The following is a 15,000-nucleotide window of genomic DNA, read 5'->3' on the forward strand; positions in this document are numbered from 1 at the left end:
TTAGCCTTCAGTTTTTTGTCAGGGAAAGCAGAAAAGATTGATGGCTAGTAGTGTTTGAACTGAGATCTTGTAGTGCCTTTGTCTTAATTCAAGCTGTAAAGTCACTTTTGTCATATGCTTACACTTTAAAGGAGCCCCCTTCGTGGCACTTTGATGATGCCTTCTATCTTTTCAGAAATTTATGACTTTGTCTTTTACATGTTATAGCTACTAATACAACTACTTACTTGACCGTATTACACATTTTCCTTATCTGTCAGCATAATTAGATCTTGAAGGCCTATTCAATCTAATGTAAGTATTGAAGCTTATTTTTATGCATGTGGAATGTGTGGGATGCAATAGAGCATTCATGATTAAATACGTGGAATATGGGCACAACACACAGAGCAGCATTATAAAATAGTGCCTAAATGATTTTGATGCCTTTCCAAGTGCAAAAATCCGACAAAGCAATTAATTATAAGTTATATTTTAAAACCGTTAGTAAATCATCTTGTGTGCCAGTTAAAATTGTTCAGAAGTTCTTGTACAGTGTGCAGGCCTAATGGCCAGCTAGGAACACAGATTTCATACTGTAGGGTTTAAATATCGTATCACTTATCATTGTCATACAACCCAAAGCTGATGTTTTACTTGTGCTTTAAATATAATTTAAGCCAGAAAATGTTTAACTTCACTTTTCATTCATAGTTGGTAAATGCACTGAAATGTTTGGATGTTGCCAGGCACTTGCTTTGTTCTTTAAAGCATCCACACTTGTTGGCATTTTGTATTGTTTTGTTAATACATATAACTGGCTTGTGTTGCTTCATTTTGTGTGTGCATAGTTGTATCTGTCCTGCTGAACTGTAATTGTGTATTACTAACTTGTGTCTGGTCAGTGAACATAATTCACTGAAAGCAATGAATTCTGTTACCCCTACTACTGCTATCTTAATCAACCATAAGAAAAATAAGCTTACCTGAACTAACAGCTTTCATGGAAGGTCACTACTTTGTGCGCAATGTTTTGTTGCAAAGTTAACAGAGAGCCATGTCAGGTGATTTTCTTGAGAATGCTTTTGTCAATCAGAGGGGATGTGAATGTGTACACTTGTCTATTATTGGCTCTTACTTTTAGTTACAGTGGGCTGCTTTTAGGAAATAGTAGTTCATGGTTTAAATCCAGGCCACTGCATAGCTCTGAATGAGATACAGTGGTGTAGGAAAATGTGTCCATCTTTATTACCTGTGCCAGTGTAGTAGAGTGATAAAGCTATGACTGCAACACAAGTGACCAGAGTTCTTTTAGCAAGGCAAGAAAGATAGGTGGACATATTCTGTAGGGAAGGGGAGTATGCTGGGTAAGATCTCAAGGAGCCCAGATGGAGGCTGGAGCTCAGAGTGAGACAGACCCCTAGGCTGGAAATGTAGGATGGTTATAAGGTGGACCACCTTTAAGGCCCAGGTCAGGTGTATCCTCAAGCCATTCCTTATTTCTTGCCCAACTGACCAAGTTGTCAGCATGCTGGAACGTGTGCAGTAGACAAGGGACAGTTTGCTGTACTTTCATACATGAAGACTTTTGATGTCTTGCCCCCTGCCGTGTGTGTGTGTTCGTTCGTTCCCCGGGTTGTCAACATGCTGGAATGTGTGCAGTAGGCAAGGGACAGTTTGCTGTACTTTCATACATGAAGACTCCTGATGTCTTGCCCCCTGCCACGTGTGCGTGTCTGTGTGATCCCTTACTCCTCTTGCCCACTTGTGTTACAAGACACCACCATAAGGTTGATGTCCCAAGAATTCAAGGGTTCACCTGTGATAGGGTTACACAGAGGACAGCCTGGCAGGAGTAGGAGGGGAAAATCCAGGGTTGTGTAAGGGTGTGGCAACTGTGTATCAGTTGGTAAGTTAATGGAGCTGGGAGGGGATGGCAGAAAGTGACCACCTTATTTGTATTCCTGTTCAGACTTTGCAGTTTTGAGTAGTTCAGATATTTGATGTACAATTTTAATGGTCAGTGACACTAATGGAATTCAGAAATGCATAACCAGATTTAAAGCACCTTTATGACAATAAATTTAAACAGTTTTCTTCTAAATCGTGATTTACATTTTTCCCTATACTGGTTGAGAAGTAGACAGAGCAAGTATGGGAGGCTGTCCTCTTTTGCCATCAGAATCTATTTTGCTTCTGTGAGAATTTTACCCAGTTTTTTACAGGCACTTGTACTGTTAATTTGAAGTTGCTTTTCTAGTTTCATTGCTGCTTTTTCACCCTTCAAACACATGCATGATTGACTCAAGGAGAGAAGCAATTTTATTTGCAGTTTGCTGACAGAGTTAGACTCTCTAGGCCAGAGGCCTTTCTTTAGGGTAGACTCTAGGTGATATTCATACTGAGTAGAGGAAATTTAGGCTAGGCACCGTGGAACTTTCCCTACTCTTTTGAGAGGAGAAGAGAACAGTGTAGCAGAGATAGAGAGAAGGGCAGAGGAAAAAACTTACTGAAGGAAGGAGAAGGGGTCAAAATAATTGATGTCCTTCATTGTCACTGTTGCAATATATTTTACTGTAGGGATCTCCTGCCCAGGGCAGTCCAACGTTTGGCTAGTATATCAAAGCCTTATGATCTTGTGTGTACCCTGCATCATGCATATGCTCCCCACACAGGACATAGGGCATAAAAGTGACATATGGACGCAGTTACCCGGAACGTCTATACTGCCAGTGTGAACGCCTTGTTGCTGTGTTGAATATCTAGCCGTCATAAGTGCCCCTTCACTTTTTTTTTTTTCTTTTCTTAAGTCTTAAACTCTAAGTAGGCAAAATACAATACATGTTATCCAAGAAAGGAAAATGTTAGTGTGTGAGTCAGATTTCCCATGAGGATCATCACAAACAGTGTCTCTTTTGTTTGGGTGCTTCCTATGACCATTGCTCTTGTAGTATCTGTAAGGCATTTGTGCCTAAGACACTCAAGCTGTTTGTCTTCCCTGGCCATTTAACTTAAAAACTAAAGGTTTAAACAATTAGCCCAGGGTAATATGATGGAATCCATTAACTCCGTGATACTTCTGCTAGGTAAGAAGATTGCCAACAAGTCTTTGCGGGATTCTTTAGCTGTCCAGCCTCCACCGGCCATCCCTCGAAGTGGGTAATAGCCTTGTAGGCCGTTTGGCGTCTACATTGGATTAATCTGCCATAGCTCCGTCAGAGGCTGACATAGATCTGTTTTTCCACATGCCTCTGATGTCGAGGGGCTACTGCGGTTGATTATCTCAGAGGGTCCTAGAGGGATTCCACAGATATTGGTCAGGGAGTACGTTCTGGGTTCTCTTAAGTCTCACCAAGGGTCAAAATCTCCATTTTTTGGTAGGGCTGATGTCCCTTCCAGGAAAACACAAAAGATGAAGCATGTTTTGGTCCATCCTAAGGATCCTCATAAGAAATGGCAAGTGTTTACTCTGGGCTTGTTTTCTGCTTTGATGGCCCTGAAACCTCCTCAAGGTATTTTAATGCCTGCTCCTCCTTGGACTTCTGCTCCTTCTAAATGGCCAAGGGATTCATATTCCTCAGTTGAGGATTGAAAGTCTGATGAGGGATCTTTGTCCTACTCTTCATAGATGCCTTCGCTTTTGGCTTATGGTTCTGTTGAGGAAGAGTCTTTTAATTCTGAATCTCCTTTTAAGGATTCCTCCTTTGGGGACACAATTGCTAGGATGATGGAATAGTTTGTGTGATTCTTCTCAAGTGTCTGATATTCAGAGGGGACATTATGAGTTGCATCAGGTGGGTACGCAAACCATCTGCAGTTCCTCCTGTGTTGGCTGCCTTGTTAGACACTTCCATTGTTGCTTTCAGGTCTCCTGATTCTCAGCCTCCTGCTCTTAAGAAACTGGATAGGTTCTGTAAGGTTCCTAGGATTGTCAATTTTAATTTGTGTCCTTCTGGTAATCCTGCTGTGGTATCAGTCTCTTCTGACAAGTTTTCCAAGCTCTTGCCCTCTTCCAAACGTTTGCCTTCTGATAAGGATAGTAGGGCAGTGGAGAGGATAAGAAGGTTTACACTGCTTCTACTTTGGCCTTTAGGGCTGTTAATTACCAGACCCACATGACCAGGTATGCTCTGGCCTTGACTTGATTGCTAAGGCTTGTCAGGTTATTTCTCACCTCCCTGATTCTGCAGGTAAATCTTCTGCCTTATCTATTTTAGGTTCTGCTTCTCAATTGCCTTTTCACTGTAAGTGGTCTATGATGCTGCTTTTGCCTCTTCTAGGCTGTGGCTTTTGGGTCTGTCATGAGAAGTTATTCTTGGTTTTGTGCAGTCTTTGCCTGGGGACATTATGAGCAAGCTGTTGGATGCTCCTTTTGGTAATAAACAACTATTTGAGACTGCTGCTGCTAACCCATTTAAGTCTCTTCAAGAGAAAGGCAAAGTCTTGCAGGACTTTAAACTCATTTTTGTCTCTCCTATCCCTATGTTTCGAGGAATTAACCTTGTAGATCTGCTTTTGTCCACAGGCAACCCCACCAGGACTCCAAGGGCTGGAAGGGTATAGGTGGGCCCCATCTGGTAAGGCTTCTCAGACTTCTGTGGTCCAGAAGCCTCATTTATCTGATAAGCCTGCTTTTCTTTGACAGTTTGCCATCCCCCTTCTCTTAGACCAGGTTCCTTTGTCCTTTCAACTTTCCCTTTGTCTTCCAAGGTTCTTTCTATCATCCATCAAGGTTACTTCATGGTATAGAAGTCTCCCTTCTTTTTCAGGGATTCCTGAACCTGCTCTACAGCACCTTCCTCATTTCACTGAAGTCCCAATGTCCCTATTGAACTAAGAAACCATTCAACCTGTCCTCCCTTCCTACATGGGAAAGGGTTATTATTCCAGGATGTTCTTGGTTCCTTGAAAGGAGGACACTTGGAGGTTTATTCTGGAGCTCTCCTTAATCAGCACCTTCCTCAAGGTCCCTTCCTTTCAGACGCTTACTCTTCAAATCCTGTTTCTTTTTTTTACTACCCCAGGCTTTTCTGGTGTGTCTGAATCTGAAGGATGCTTACCTTTATATCCCTATTCACCCTCTCTTCAGGAAGTTTTTGCATTTCCTGTTTCTTCCTTTCATTTTCAGCTCTCTGCTTTCTCCTTTGGTCTCTCTACTTCCCCAAGGGCATTCCCAAAATGCCTAGCTTCTGTGATTGCTTTCTGCAGGCTCCAAGGCATTCAGGTTTTCCTTCTTTAGATGACCTGTTTTTTTCAGGTTCTTTCTCCCAGCTTCCTATTACAGGATATGGAGAGCACCACTTCTCTTCAAAGTCTGGAGTTCACTATCAACTTCCAAAAGTCCAGCCTGACTGCTGTTCAGGGTCATGTGGGTCTGGGATGCAGGATTCAGACAATACCATGTTGGCCTATATTCCTCATCAAAAAGGTTTGTCATAGATAGCCTTCTTTCAGTCTCTTTCCAGACAGTAAGTTTCTTCAGTCCTTGGGATTCATGGCCTGTTCTGTTCCAATGCTACTTTTTGCCAGACTTATATGAGGAAGCTTAAATGGTACCTCAGGTCGGTTTGGCTGCAGCATTGCCACCCTCTAGATGTCGCCTTACCTCTCCTTCCTTACTTAAAGTAGGAATTCAAATGGTGGATTCTGCAGTTTGCTTTCAACACAGTTCTGCCCATTCAGCCTCCATTCCCTTCTCAAGAACTGTTCACAGATGCCTCAGACATGGGTAGGGGACTTCATGTGGTCACCAGAAAGTTCAGGGTCTGTGGCCCCCATCAGTAATTGGACCATATCAACATCAAAAAGATGAGAGCTCTGATTCTGCCCCTTCAAGCTTTTCACCCCATATTCCCTCCAGGCCCCTTGAAAGTGTACAAAGACAGCACTACATTGATGTGGCATGTCAACAAGCAGGGAGACATAAAATCTTGCTTCCTCTGCAGGATAGCACTTCAGGCTTGGGAAGGGGCTGTTAGTTATCAACCATCTCTTCAGGCAGTATACATTCCTTCAGAGCACAGTCTAGTGGAAGACTCTCTGAGCAGGTCCGAAACACAAGTTTATGAATGGATGGTTCTCAGAGATGTGTTTCTGGACATTGACCATTGTTAGGGTATTCCTAAGGTAGATCTCTTTGCCTCCCCCCTGAACAGGCAGCTCCCTGTTTTCTGATCCATGTCATGCCATCTGGCGTGAAAAACTGATGCCCTTTCTTTTTGCTTTCTCTTTTCTTCTTCTGCTTGCAAGAATTCTGCAGAACGCTCAGCTGGACTCCCCAAACATCTTGCTAGTGACTCGCATTTTTGGCCAAGACAGCACTGGCTCCCCATCTTAATGCATCTGGCCAGATGCAAGCATCACAAGTTATTTGTGTGAGCTGCTGCAGTCTGGTTTGGCTTTTTCTTCTGTGAAGGCCCATTTGATAGCCATTTCTACTCATCTGCCTTTGAATCCTCCCTTGGCTTCTCATTTTGAGTCCAAACAATTTCTTAAAGGCATCCTGCATCATAGGCCTCCAAGGGAACTATTCCTTCTCCTTGGGACCTTAATTTTGTTATGGAAAAATTGACAGGCTATTTTTGAGCCTGGAGATTCTGCTTATTTGCAACATTGTACCTGGACGACTGTTTTGTTGCTGCTCTTACTTCTGCTGAGAGGATTTCTAAGCTCCAGGCCTTTGGCCCTCACAGGGATAGGGCGCCCCTTCATACTAATCCTTTTTATGCCCAAGGTAGTAAATGATTTGTCCTTTAGTTAGTACAACTCCCTTCCTTCTTCCACCTTCTCTTCAGTGTACCAGTGAGAGGGTCTTGCATACCTTGGATTTGCATGGACAGCTCCAGTACTGTTTGGATAAATCCAAGGCCATTCAAAAGTCTGACCAGCTTTTTGTTCCTTTTATCCCAGGACATAGGGTTTGGTTAGGTTGTTTCTAAGCAAACCTTCTCCTCCTGGATATCTAAGGCCATTTCTTTTTGTGGCAAATTTTTGCCTACTTTTTTTAGAGCTCATTCCACTGGGGCTGTTGCCTTTTCTGGTGCTTTCTTCAAGGAGTTGGACACCAATTCCATCCTTGAAACTGCTATTTGGTCTTCAGTGAATGCCTTTACTAAGTGTTATAAGTTGGATATGGTTTCTAGGGCCAGAGCAGGTTTTGCTAGAACCATTTCGTATGGGTTTGCTGAGGTGTTCTCTGACTTCCACCTCCCATTCTGTTTCTTGAGTCTTTTTTTTTTTTTTTTTTCTGTACCTAAAGTACAGTAAAAAAAAGTAGTAGTGATATAGAAGGATATAGCAGAGTTGTGTAAAGACTTACCATAACAGTAGATGTCCTTCTCTTCAGTGTTATAGTATTCGCTCCCTCCTTCCAACCCCATCTTGTTGTTCTGGTTTTTGTTTTGAATTCCCTTCTGGCTGAGGGTTTCCCCTTTTTCTTCTGCATTTTCTCCTCCTGGATGTGCATAGACTCCTTTGTCCTGTGGAGACTGTTCTCTACTGAGACAATTCATTTCTGGGTAACTGCATCCATACATCACTTTTATGCCCTACATCCTGTGCTGGGAGCATGTGTGATGTACTGTGCATACAAGACCATAAGGCTTTGGTATACTGGTCAAACATCAGGCTGCCCTGGGTGGGTGATCCCTAAAGTAAAGAAGACTTCAACAGTGAAGAGAAGGGGATCTGCTTCAGAAGCTCGAAGTTTCAAAACTTCGAACTTCAAACTGCCAAGACAATAAGATCGAAGTTTTTGAAACTTGGAAAACCTAATAAACATTTTTTTTACATTTCTGCGGGGGGGGGGGGGCAACACTGCACTCCCCACACCCCCTGCTAATTAAATATACCAACTGCAAGATTGCACTATAGTGAGGAAAATGGTAAATATCCCATTCCACGCTGTACAACGATCTCCATTCAAAATGTTTGAACTTTAATCTTTTGGTCTCTGCCTTTTAAAGTTCGACATTTTGAAACTTTGAGCTTCTGAAAGGGATCCAGAAAAGGATATCTACTGTTCTGAGAAGATTTTAAACAACTGTACTTTACAGAGTTGGATTTCGAGAACTGGAGTCTCAGTTCTGTTAGATTTGATGAGCCAGGCAGAGCTAAAGGAAGGAGAGGAAGGGCAGCATTTGATGAGCCAGGCAGAGCTAAAGGAAGGAGAGGAAGGGCAGCGGAGTGTCGTAATAGAGAGTACTGCAGGAGGAAGAAACTGACATGTTGGAAACAGAATCAGCAGCTGGTGAAGGGGAAAGCACTGGAGGCACTCTCAGCTGGTAGAGTAGCCAGTTTTAAGGGTTTACATCTGCAACAGGGTTTTTTTGTTGCAAGAAAGAAGATATGCAAATGCAACAAGGCAAGGAAGAAGGAAGTGAAGAGAGAGGAGACAAAGATTTGCATTTGCTCAGCAACCACAGAGATGACGACCAGTGGTAAAAATAAAAAGTAAAAATGATGACAGTCAGAACAGGTGTGACGTATTAGTTTGCCAATAGGTTTTGACATTAGACTTAAGAGCATTAATTCATTTGGGAGCTGAAGTGACAGTTGAATACTTTAACTTGCCTGAAAAAATTATGACAGAGACTGAAACAAAAGTTGTGCAGTAGCACCACAGAAAGACTATTTATTTCAGAGCTTTTGGGACTCCCAACTAAAAAAAGAAAAACATGCAATATAGGACTTAAGATCTGGATGAGCACGAGTTAAAACTCGTGTTTTTTTTCTTTCATTTTTTAGTATAAAGTACATGGGTTACAAATGTGGTGAAAGAAATATAGGGGCAAAGCATGTTATTTCTGTGAGAAGCAAAAATCATATATTATAAGACTAATAAATGACGATGTGGCCAGTATGGCCAGAGGGAACAAAGCAAAAACTATAAGCATGTTTGTTAAAATTTCAAAGAATTTGGACACTTCAATTTTTACTGTGTGATATTAGAAAAAGAGTAAATGAAGAGGGAAGCTCAGAAAAAAGACAAACAGTAGAAAATATTACTACAGAAGACGGTATGGGGAAAGGGGGGGGGCTGAAAAAAGGTTAAACAATGAAGAGGTAGTTAGAGAAGAAATAACAGTTCCAAGCAACTTTATTAATATACTAGATGAGAACAGATTTGCAGTTTTAGAAATTAAAGAGGGAGAAATTGGAGACAGGAGAAGTACAGGGACAAGATAGTGAAAAGTCAATTGGGAAATTTATGAGAAGAAAAAGAAAATATGATCTAGAAGTAAAGCACTTGAAAATGGAAAAGGATGATACAGAAATTTTAGCATTAAATGTAAATAGCAATAGAAGAGATGCAAAAGGTTTGGTGGTGGTGTAGAAAAGTTAAAATTGATTCTTTTTTGATTACTAGATAACAGATGTAAAAAAGAATAAAGGAAGATAATATATGCACATGGGGGGGGCTCATTGATAAGAAATGAGTCATGTTCTGAAATAATAGGAATTGTTATTTAAAAAAAACAATAAAACAAGCAGTATTCACGAAGAACGAATCCAATCCACCAATTTGAACAGTTTTATTGCATAAAAAACTGAACCACGTATAACTCCTCTATCATGAACGCCTTCCCTATACATTCACAAGCGTTTTCGTCATTAAATTGACTTCATCAGATGACCAGCATATCATAAATCCTTTAATTTATACTTCAACTCATTCTTATCTACCAATAGAATTTCACCATTAATTAAAATTCGATTATCTTATTATGTTAACCCTTTGTTTAAAAATTTGTGTAAAATAAATCATTTTTTATTATAATAAATATATTAAATATAAAAATAGTAAACATCACTTAATAAAAATCAATTAAAATTAATTTATTCATTAAAACTGCTATTTAAATAATTTAATTAATAGGAGAAATCAATCCACATATCTCATTCACATTTTAGTTAATAGTGTTTCTATCAATGCCCTCGCCTGGCCACTCATATTATTACATTCATAGTTTTGCAGATCTCAATTTTAGTAAAGGTATTATGGAAATACAATCATTCAAGCCAGGGGCTTTGTCAGCTTCTAAAGTGATCTGCCACCAAAGTTCTCTAAATTCAATTTTTTTCTTCCCAAAGCCCCCCTCTAATATCACTTTTTACCTGTTCTAAAGCTAAGAATTTATATTTATAGTGAGAACAAACTTTGGTATGTTTAAATAGGGCATTACTTTCTTTTCCTACTGAAATTTAGTACACATGCTCATAGATCCTTCTTTTTAGTTTCCTTTCAGTCTTTCCTATGTAGAAGGATCCACAATTTTCACAGATAGCTAGGTATATTATACCTTTAGATTCACAATTATAGTATTCACCACTATTTACATATCTTCCTCTACTTTCTAAAAATACTCTATCACTATTTATAATGTAGGTACATTGGGTACAATGCCCACATTTGTATGTACCTATTTTGTTTTTCCTATTATCTATCTTATTTTTATTCTCTATTATAGATCTTATATTTTGTGAATTCTTAAAAGTTACTTTCTGAGGTATATTGGCTAAATTTTCGATGTCAGTTAATGTTACAAATTTTCCCCATTCCTTTAAAAATATATTTCTAACTATATTGTTCAATCCATTGTATTCAAGCACCAACGTTTGCTGGAATTCTTCCCCTTCATACTTTTTATTATTCTCTATTACGTTGTTAATGTCTTTCTTTTTATATATGGGGCAAAATTTGTCCTGTCTCCCTTTTTCCACTTCCTGTCTTATTTGTGCAATGAATGCTAATGGATAACTCCTCTCTAGGAATATTTTTTCTAAAAGTTCACATTCTTTTTTAAAATCTACATCTGAGCTTGTCATTCGGCTTCCTCGAACAAACTGTCCCTTCACTATGTTTCTTTTGCAGTGAAAGGGATGGGCACTTTTGTTAGGTTTTTGGATGATATATTGATTTTTTTGGATAGCTGGAAGAGAAAAATTCACAGAATTTATGGAATATATAGGGAACACAACCAATTTTCAAAAATTTACCTACAAAATTTCCGAACATAATGTGAAATATTTGGATTTAGAAGTCTATAAAGGTGGACAGGAATTAAAAACTAAAATATTTAGAAAGGCTACTTTTTGCAACTCCTTTTTACATTTTGAAAGTGCCCATCCCTTTCACTGCAAAAGAAACATAGTGAAGGGACAGTTTGTTCGAGGAAGCCGAATTACAAGCTCAGATGTAGATTTTAAAAAAGAATGTGAACTTTTAGAAAAAAATGTTCCTAGAGAGAAGTTATCCATTAGCATTCATTGCACAAATAAGACAGGAAGTGGAAAAAGGGGAGACAGGACAAATTTTGCCCCATATATAAAAAGAAAGACATTAACAACGTAATAGAGAATAATAAAAAGTATGAAGGGGAAGAATTCCAGCAAACGTTGGTGCTTGAATACAATGGATTGAACAATATAATTAGAAATATATTTTTAAAGGAATGGGGAAAATTTGTAACATTAACTGACATTGAATATTTAGCCAATATACCTCAGAAAGTAACTTTTAAGAATTCACAAAATATAAGATCTATAATAGAGAATAAAAATAAGATAGATAATAGGAAAAACAAAATAGGTACACACAAATGTGGGCACTGTACCCAATGTACCTACATTATAAATAGTGATAGAGTATTTTTAGAAAGTAGAGGAAGATATGTAAATAGTGGTGAATACTATAATTGTGAATCTAAAGGTATAATATACCTAGCTATCTGTGAAAATTGTGGATCTTTCTACATAGGAAAGACTGAAAGGAAACTAAAAAGAAGGATCTATGAGCGTGTGTACGAAATTTCAGTAGGAAAAGAAAGTAATGCCCTATTTAAACATACCAAAGTTTGTTCTCACTATAAATATAAATTCTTAGCTTTAGAACAGGTAAAAAGTGATATTAGAGGGGGTCTTTGGGAAGAAAAAATTTAATTTAGAGAACTTTGGTATGAGATCACTTTAGAAGCTGACAAAGCCCCTGGCTTGAATGATTGTATTTCCATAATACCTTTACTAAAATTGAGATCTGCAAAACTATGAATGTAATAATATGAGTGGCCAGGCGAGGGCATTGATAGAAACACTATTAACTAAAATGTGAATGAGATATGTGGATTGATTTCTCCTATTTATTAAATTATTTAAATAGTTTTAATGAATAAATTAATTTTAATTGATTTTTATTAAGTGATGTTTACTATTTTTATATGTAATATATTTATTATAATAAAAAATGATTTATTTTACACAAATTTTTAAACAAAGGGTTAACATAATAAAATAATTGAATTTTAATTAATGGTGAAATTCTATTGGTAGATAAGAATGAGTTGAAGTATAAATTAAAGGATTTATGATATGCTGGTCATCTGATGAAGTCAATTTAATGACGAAAACGCTTGTGAATGTATAGGGAAGGCGTTCATGATAGAGGAGTTATACGTGGTTCAGTTTTTTATGCAATAAAACTGTTCAAATTGGTGGATTGGATTCGTTCTTCGTGAATACTGCTTGTTTTATTGTTCTAAGCGGCTTTTGGGCAGTATTATCCATTTCTTCATTTTTTCCTATTAAAAAAAAAAAAAAAAAAAAGAAATAATTCTAGCTACAGTAGTAGTGCCAGGAAAGCTGGTGATGTGTAATACGTGAATGAGACAAAAATGTATGAGGTTAATAGTGATTTTTGTATATACTGATATGACTGAGAGAAAACTGTTTAAACTTAAATTTGTAGGGATGTTATATAAAAAACAACTTTATTGAATAATGTATGGCATAGGCAGTCATAAATATGTAAAAATTAAAACAAGCTGTATTGACATATTTTCAGTTGACAATATTATACATTGCATATAAACTTCTATGCACTCATCAATTGAATGTTGTACAGCTCATTCAGTTCCTGACTTCCCGTAAACCTCAGTCCTCCTCCAAAACATTATTCTGCTTGTATTGTTCCCAGCTTCACATTTATGTAATTTGCTCCTACCCTTTTCTAAAGATCCTACTTTTAGTTTTTTATACCTGTCACTATAGGAAGGTTTTCTAATACTGTTGGTTTAGATTTTGATTTCTTTTGGAAATTGGAACTCCTATATCAATTAATACAAGCACTCCATTTTTCTTTTTTCCCAGATATTCTCCTGAATAATCATCTTGAAATCCTTCCTTTTTCAAATTCACATACTCTGTTCTTTCCAAAGATGTCTTTTGTAGCATAGCTATTTGCACTCTGCATTTTAGTATAGTTCACTACTTTCTCTTTTATATATACCTATTAGACCACTCACGTTCAAAGATGATAAAAATTGTTGCCATTATGATAAGTTATTATTCCCACCCATTATGTTTAACATTTATTTTAAATGCCTAGCTTCACCTTTTGTGTTACATGCATATAATGGTTGGCAGATTGATCTTTTGTGCAGTTGTTTCTTGTCATATCCATTTGAACCTGTCACATCTTACCAGATGTTTTGTTTTAATGAAAATTCTCAACTCCAAAAAAATACACACCCCAGAACATCTCCATAACATATTAATTTAATACAAACACACAAAGCTATGTACATCTTCTAATAATGAAGCTTAACACTCTTTATAGGAACAATTGTCCTAGATTGACAGCTACACTCTGTCTTTAATTCACCTATAATTAAGCTTATCCATGCTAATATGCATGATACAGCATTTATTCCACTCCGAGATGTAGAACACAACTTGATTGCTTTCAAAAAATATTTTTTTTAGCCATTGAAAGAAAAAAGTGTTCTGTTTTTATTGCCGTCTTATTGGCTTGTCTCCATAGAAACAAAAGATCCGTATACACAGTCGCCTTCAGCTACAAGCTTCTCATGCTGCACTGTGAACATTTATTTGCTAAAGGAAAACTTTTCCTTACATGCAGAATTCTCTTATTTACTTGCTTCCACATAAAACTTGTTAGATCAAACCAAGAGCCTTAATCCAATCATTTCCCTATACAAAAATAAGAAAAAGCATATAAATTTTACTTATTTATTTATTTATTTATTTATTTCGGTTTGATTACCGGGGAAGTCCACTGGGCCAGAAAGGGCCCATTTGCAGTGGAGGCCTGGGGAGAAAAGCTCCATAAGCAATATGATACAATAGAGGTTACATAATGTTGAAGGAAAAGTTACAATTTTTACATTTATACAGTAAGAAAAGCAAATGCATAAAAATATACTTCTAAAACACAGTTGAAGATAGTAGAGAGCACAATTTACAGGAGTTTTCATTCAGGGCAGCAGCCCGGGGAGAAAAGCTCCATAAGCAATATGATACAATAAAGGTTACATAATGTTGAAGGTAAAGTTACAATTATAAAATTCATACAGTAAGAAAAGCAAATGCATAAAAAAATATACTTTTAAAAACACAGTTAAAGATAGTAGAGAACATAATTTACAGGAGTTTTCATTGAGGGCAGCAGGATTCAACTGTCTATACTACAAGGCTCTGAGGTTACATGTTATTTACAATATTTGCATACTTGGAGTCAAGAGAGACATTTCTCAAACAGAGAGTGTAGCTTAGGTTTGGTTTAGGAGAATAGAAAAATATTTGTTTGAGGGAGCATGGAGAAAGGAGTATAGAGAGCTCAAAGGAGAATATTTCCTAGAATTTATGTAGGGTGAGAGCAGGAACATTTCCGTTTAGAAGACAGGTAAGAGAAAAGTTTGGACTTGAAGAAGTCAGAGTTTGGTATGGTCCTAAGTAAAGGAGGTAGGGAGTTCCATTTTTTGCTTAGAGAGAAAGAGAGAAGGAGCTGGCCTGCAGGACGTTTGGGTTTGTGGATAGAGATTAAATTGTGGTGTTCAGATCTCAGAGATCTATTTGGGATGTATGGGGGAAGGATGTTTGTTAAGGCTTGGCATTTATCTGGGTAGAATATTAATTTGTGAGCGGAAGTTAGTTGGAGATAATCTAGGTGGTTAGAAAGTTCTAGCCAGTTTAGAGATTGTAGGGAAAGGCAGTGGTGAGTAGAGT

At 37.8% G+C, this 15,000-nt stretch overlaps 1 protein-coding gene across 2 annotated transcripts in view; it reads left to right on the forward strand.

Moving 5' to 3' along the window:
* BABAM1 (BRISC and BRCA1 A complex member 1) overlaps nucleotides 1-15,000 on the forward strand; it is a 283,383-nt gene that overhangs the window by 210,738 nt on the left and 57,645 nt on the right. For both annotated transcript variants that reach the window (XM_044090638.1, XM_044090637.1), the window contains exon 6: nucleotides 270-294. In XM_044090638.1, the coding sequence (XP_043946573.1) occupies nucleotides 270-294 (25 nt within the window). The remainder of the gene's footprint in view (nucleotides 1-269; nucleotides 295-15,000) is intronic.

Source organism: Protopterus annectens, chromosome 13.part0 (assembly GCF_019279795.1).
Source record: "Protopterus annectens isolate FY-2018-M chromosome 13.part0, PAN1.0, whole genome shotgun sequence".
NCBI classification, from domain to species: Eukaryota; Metazoa; Chordata; order Ceratodontiformes; family Protopteridae; genus Protopterus; species Protopterus annectens.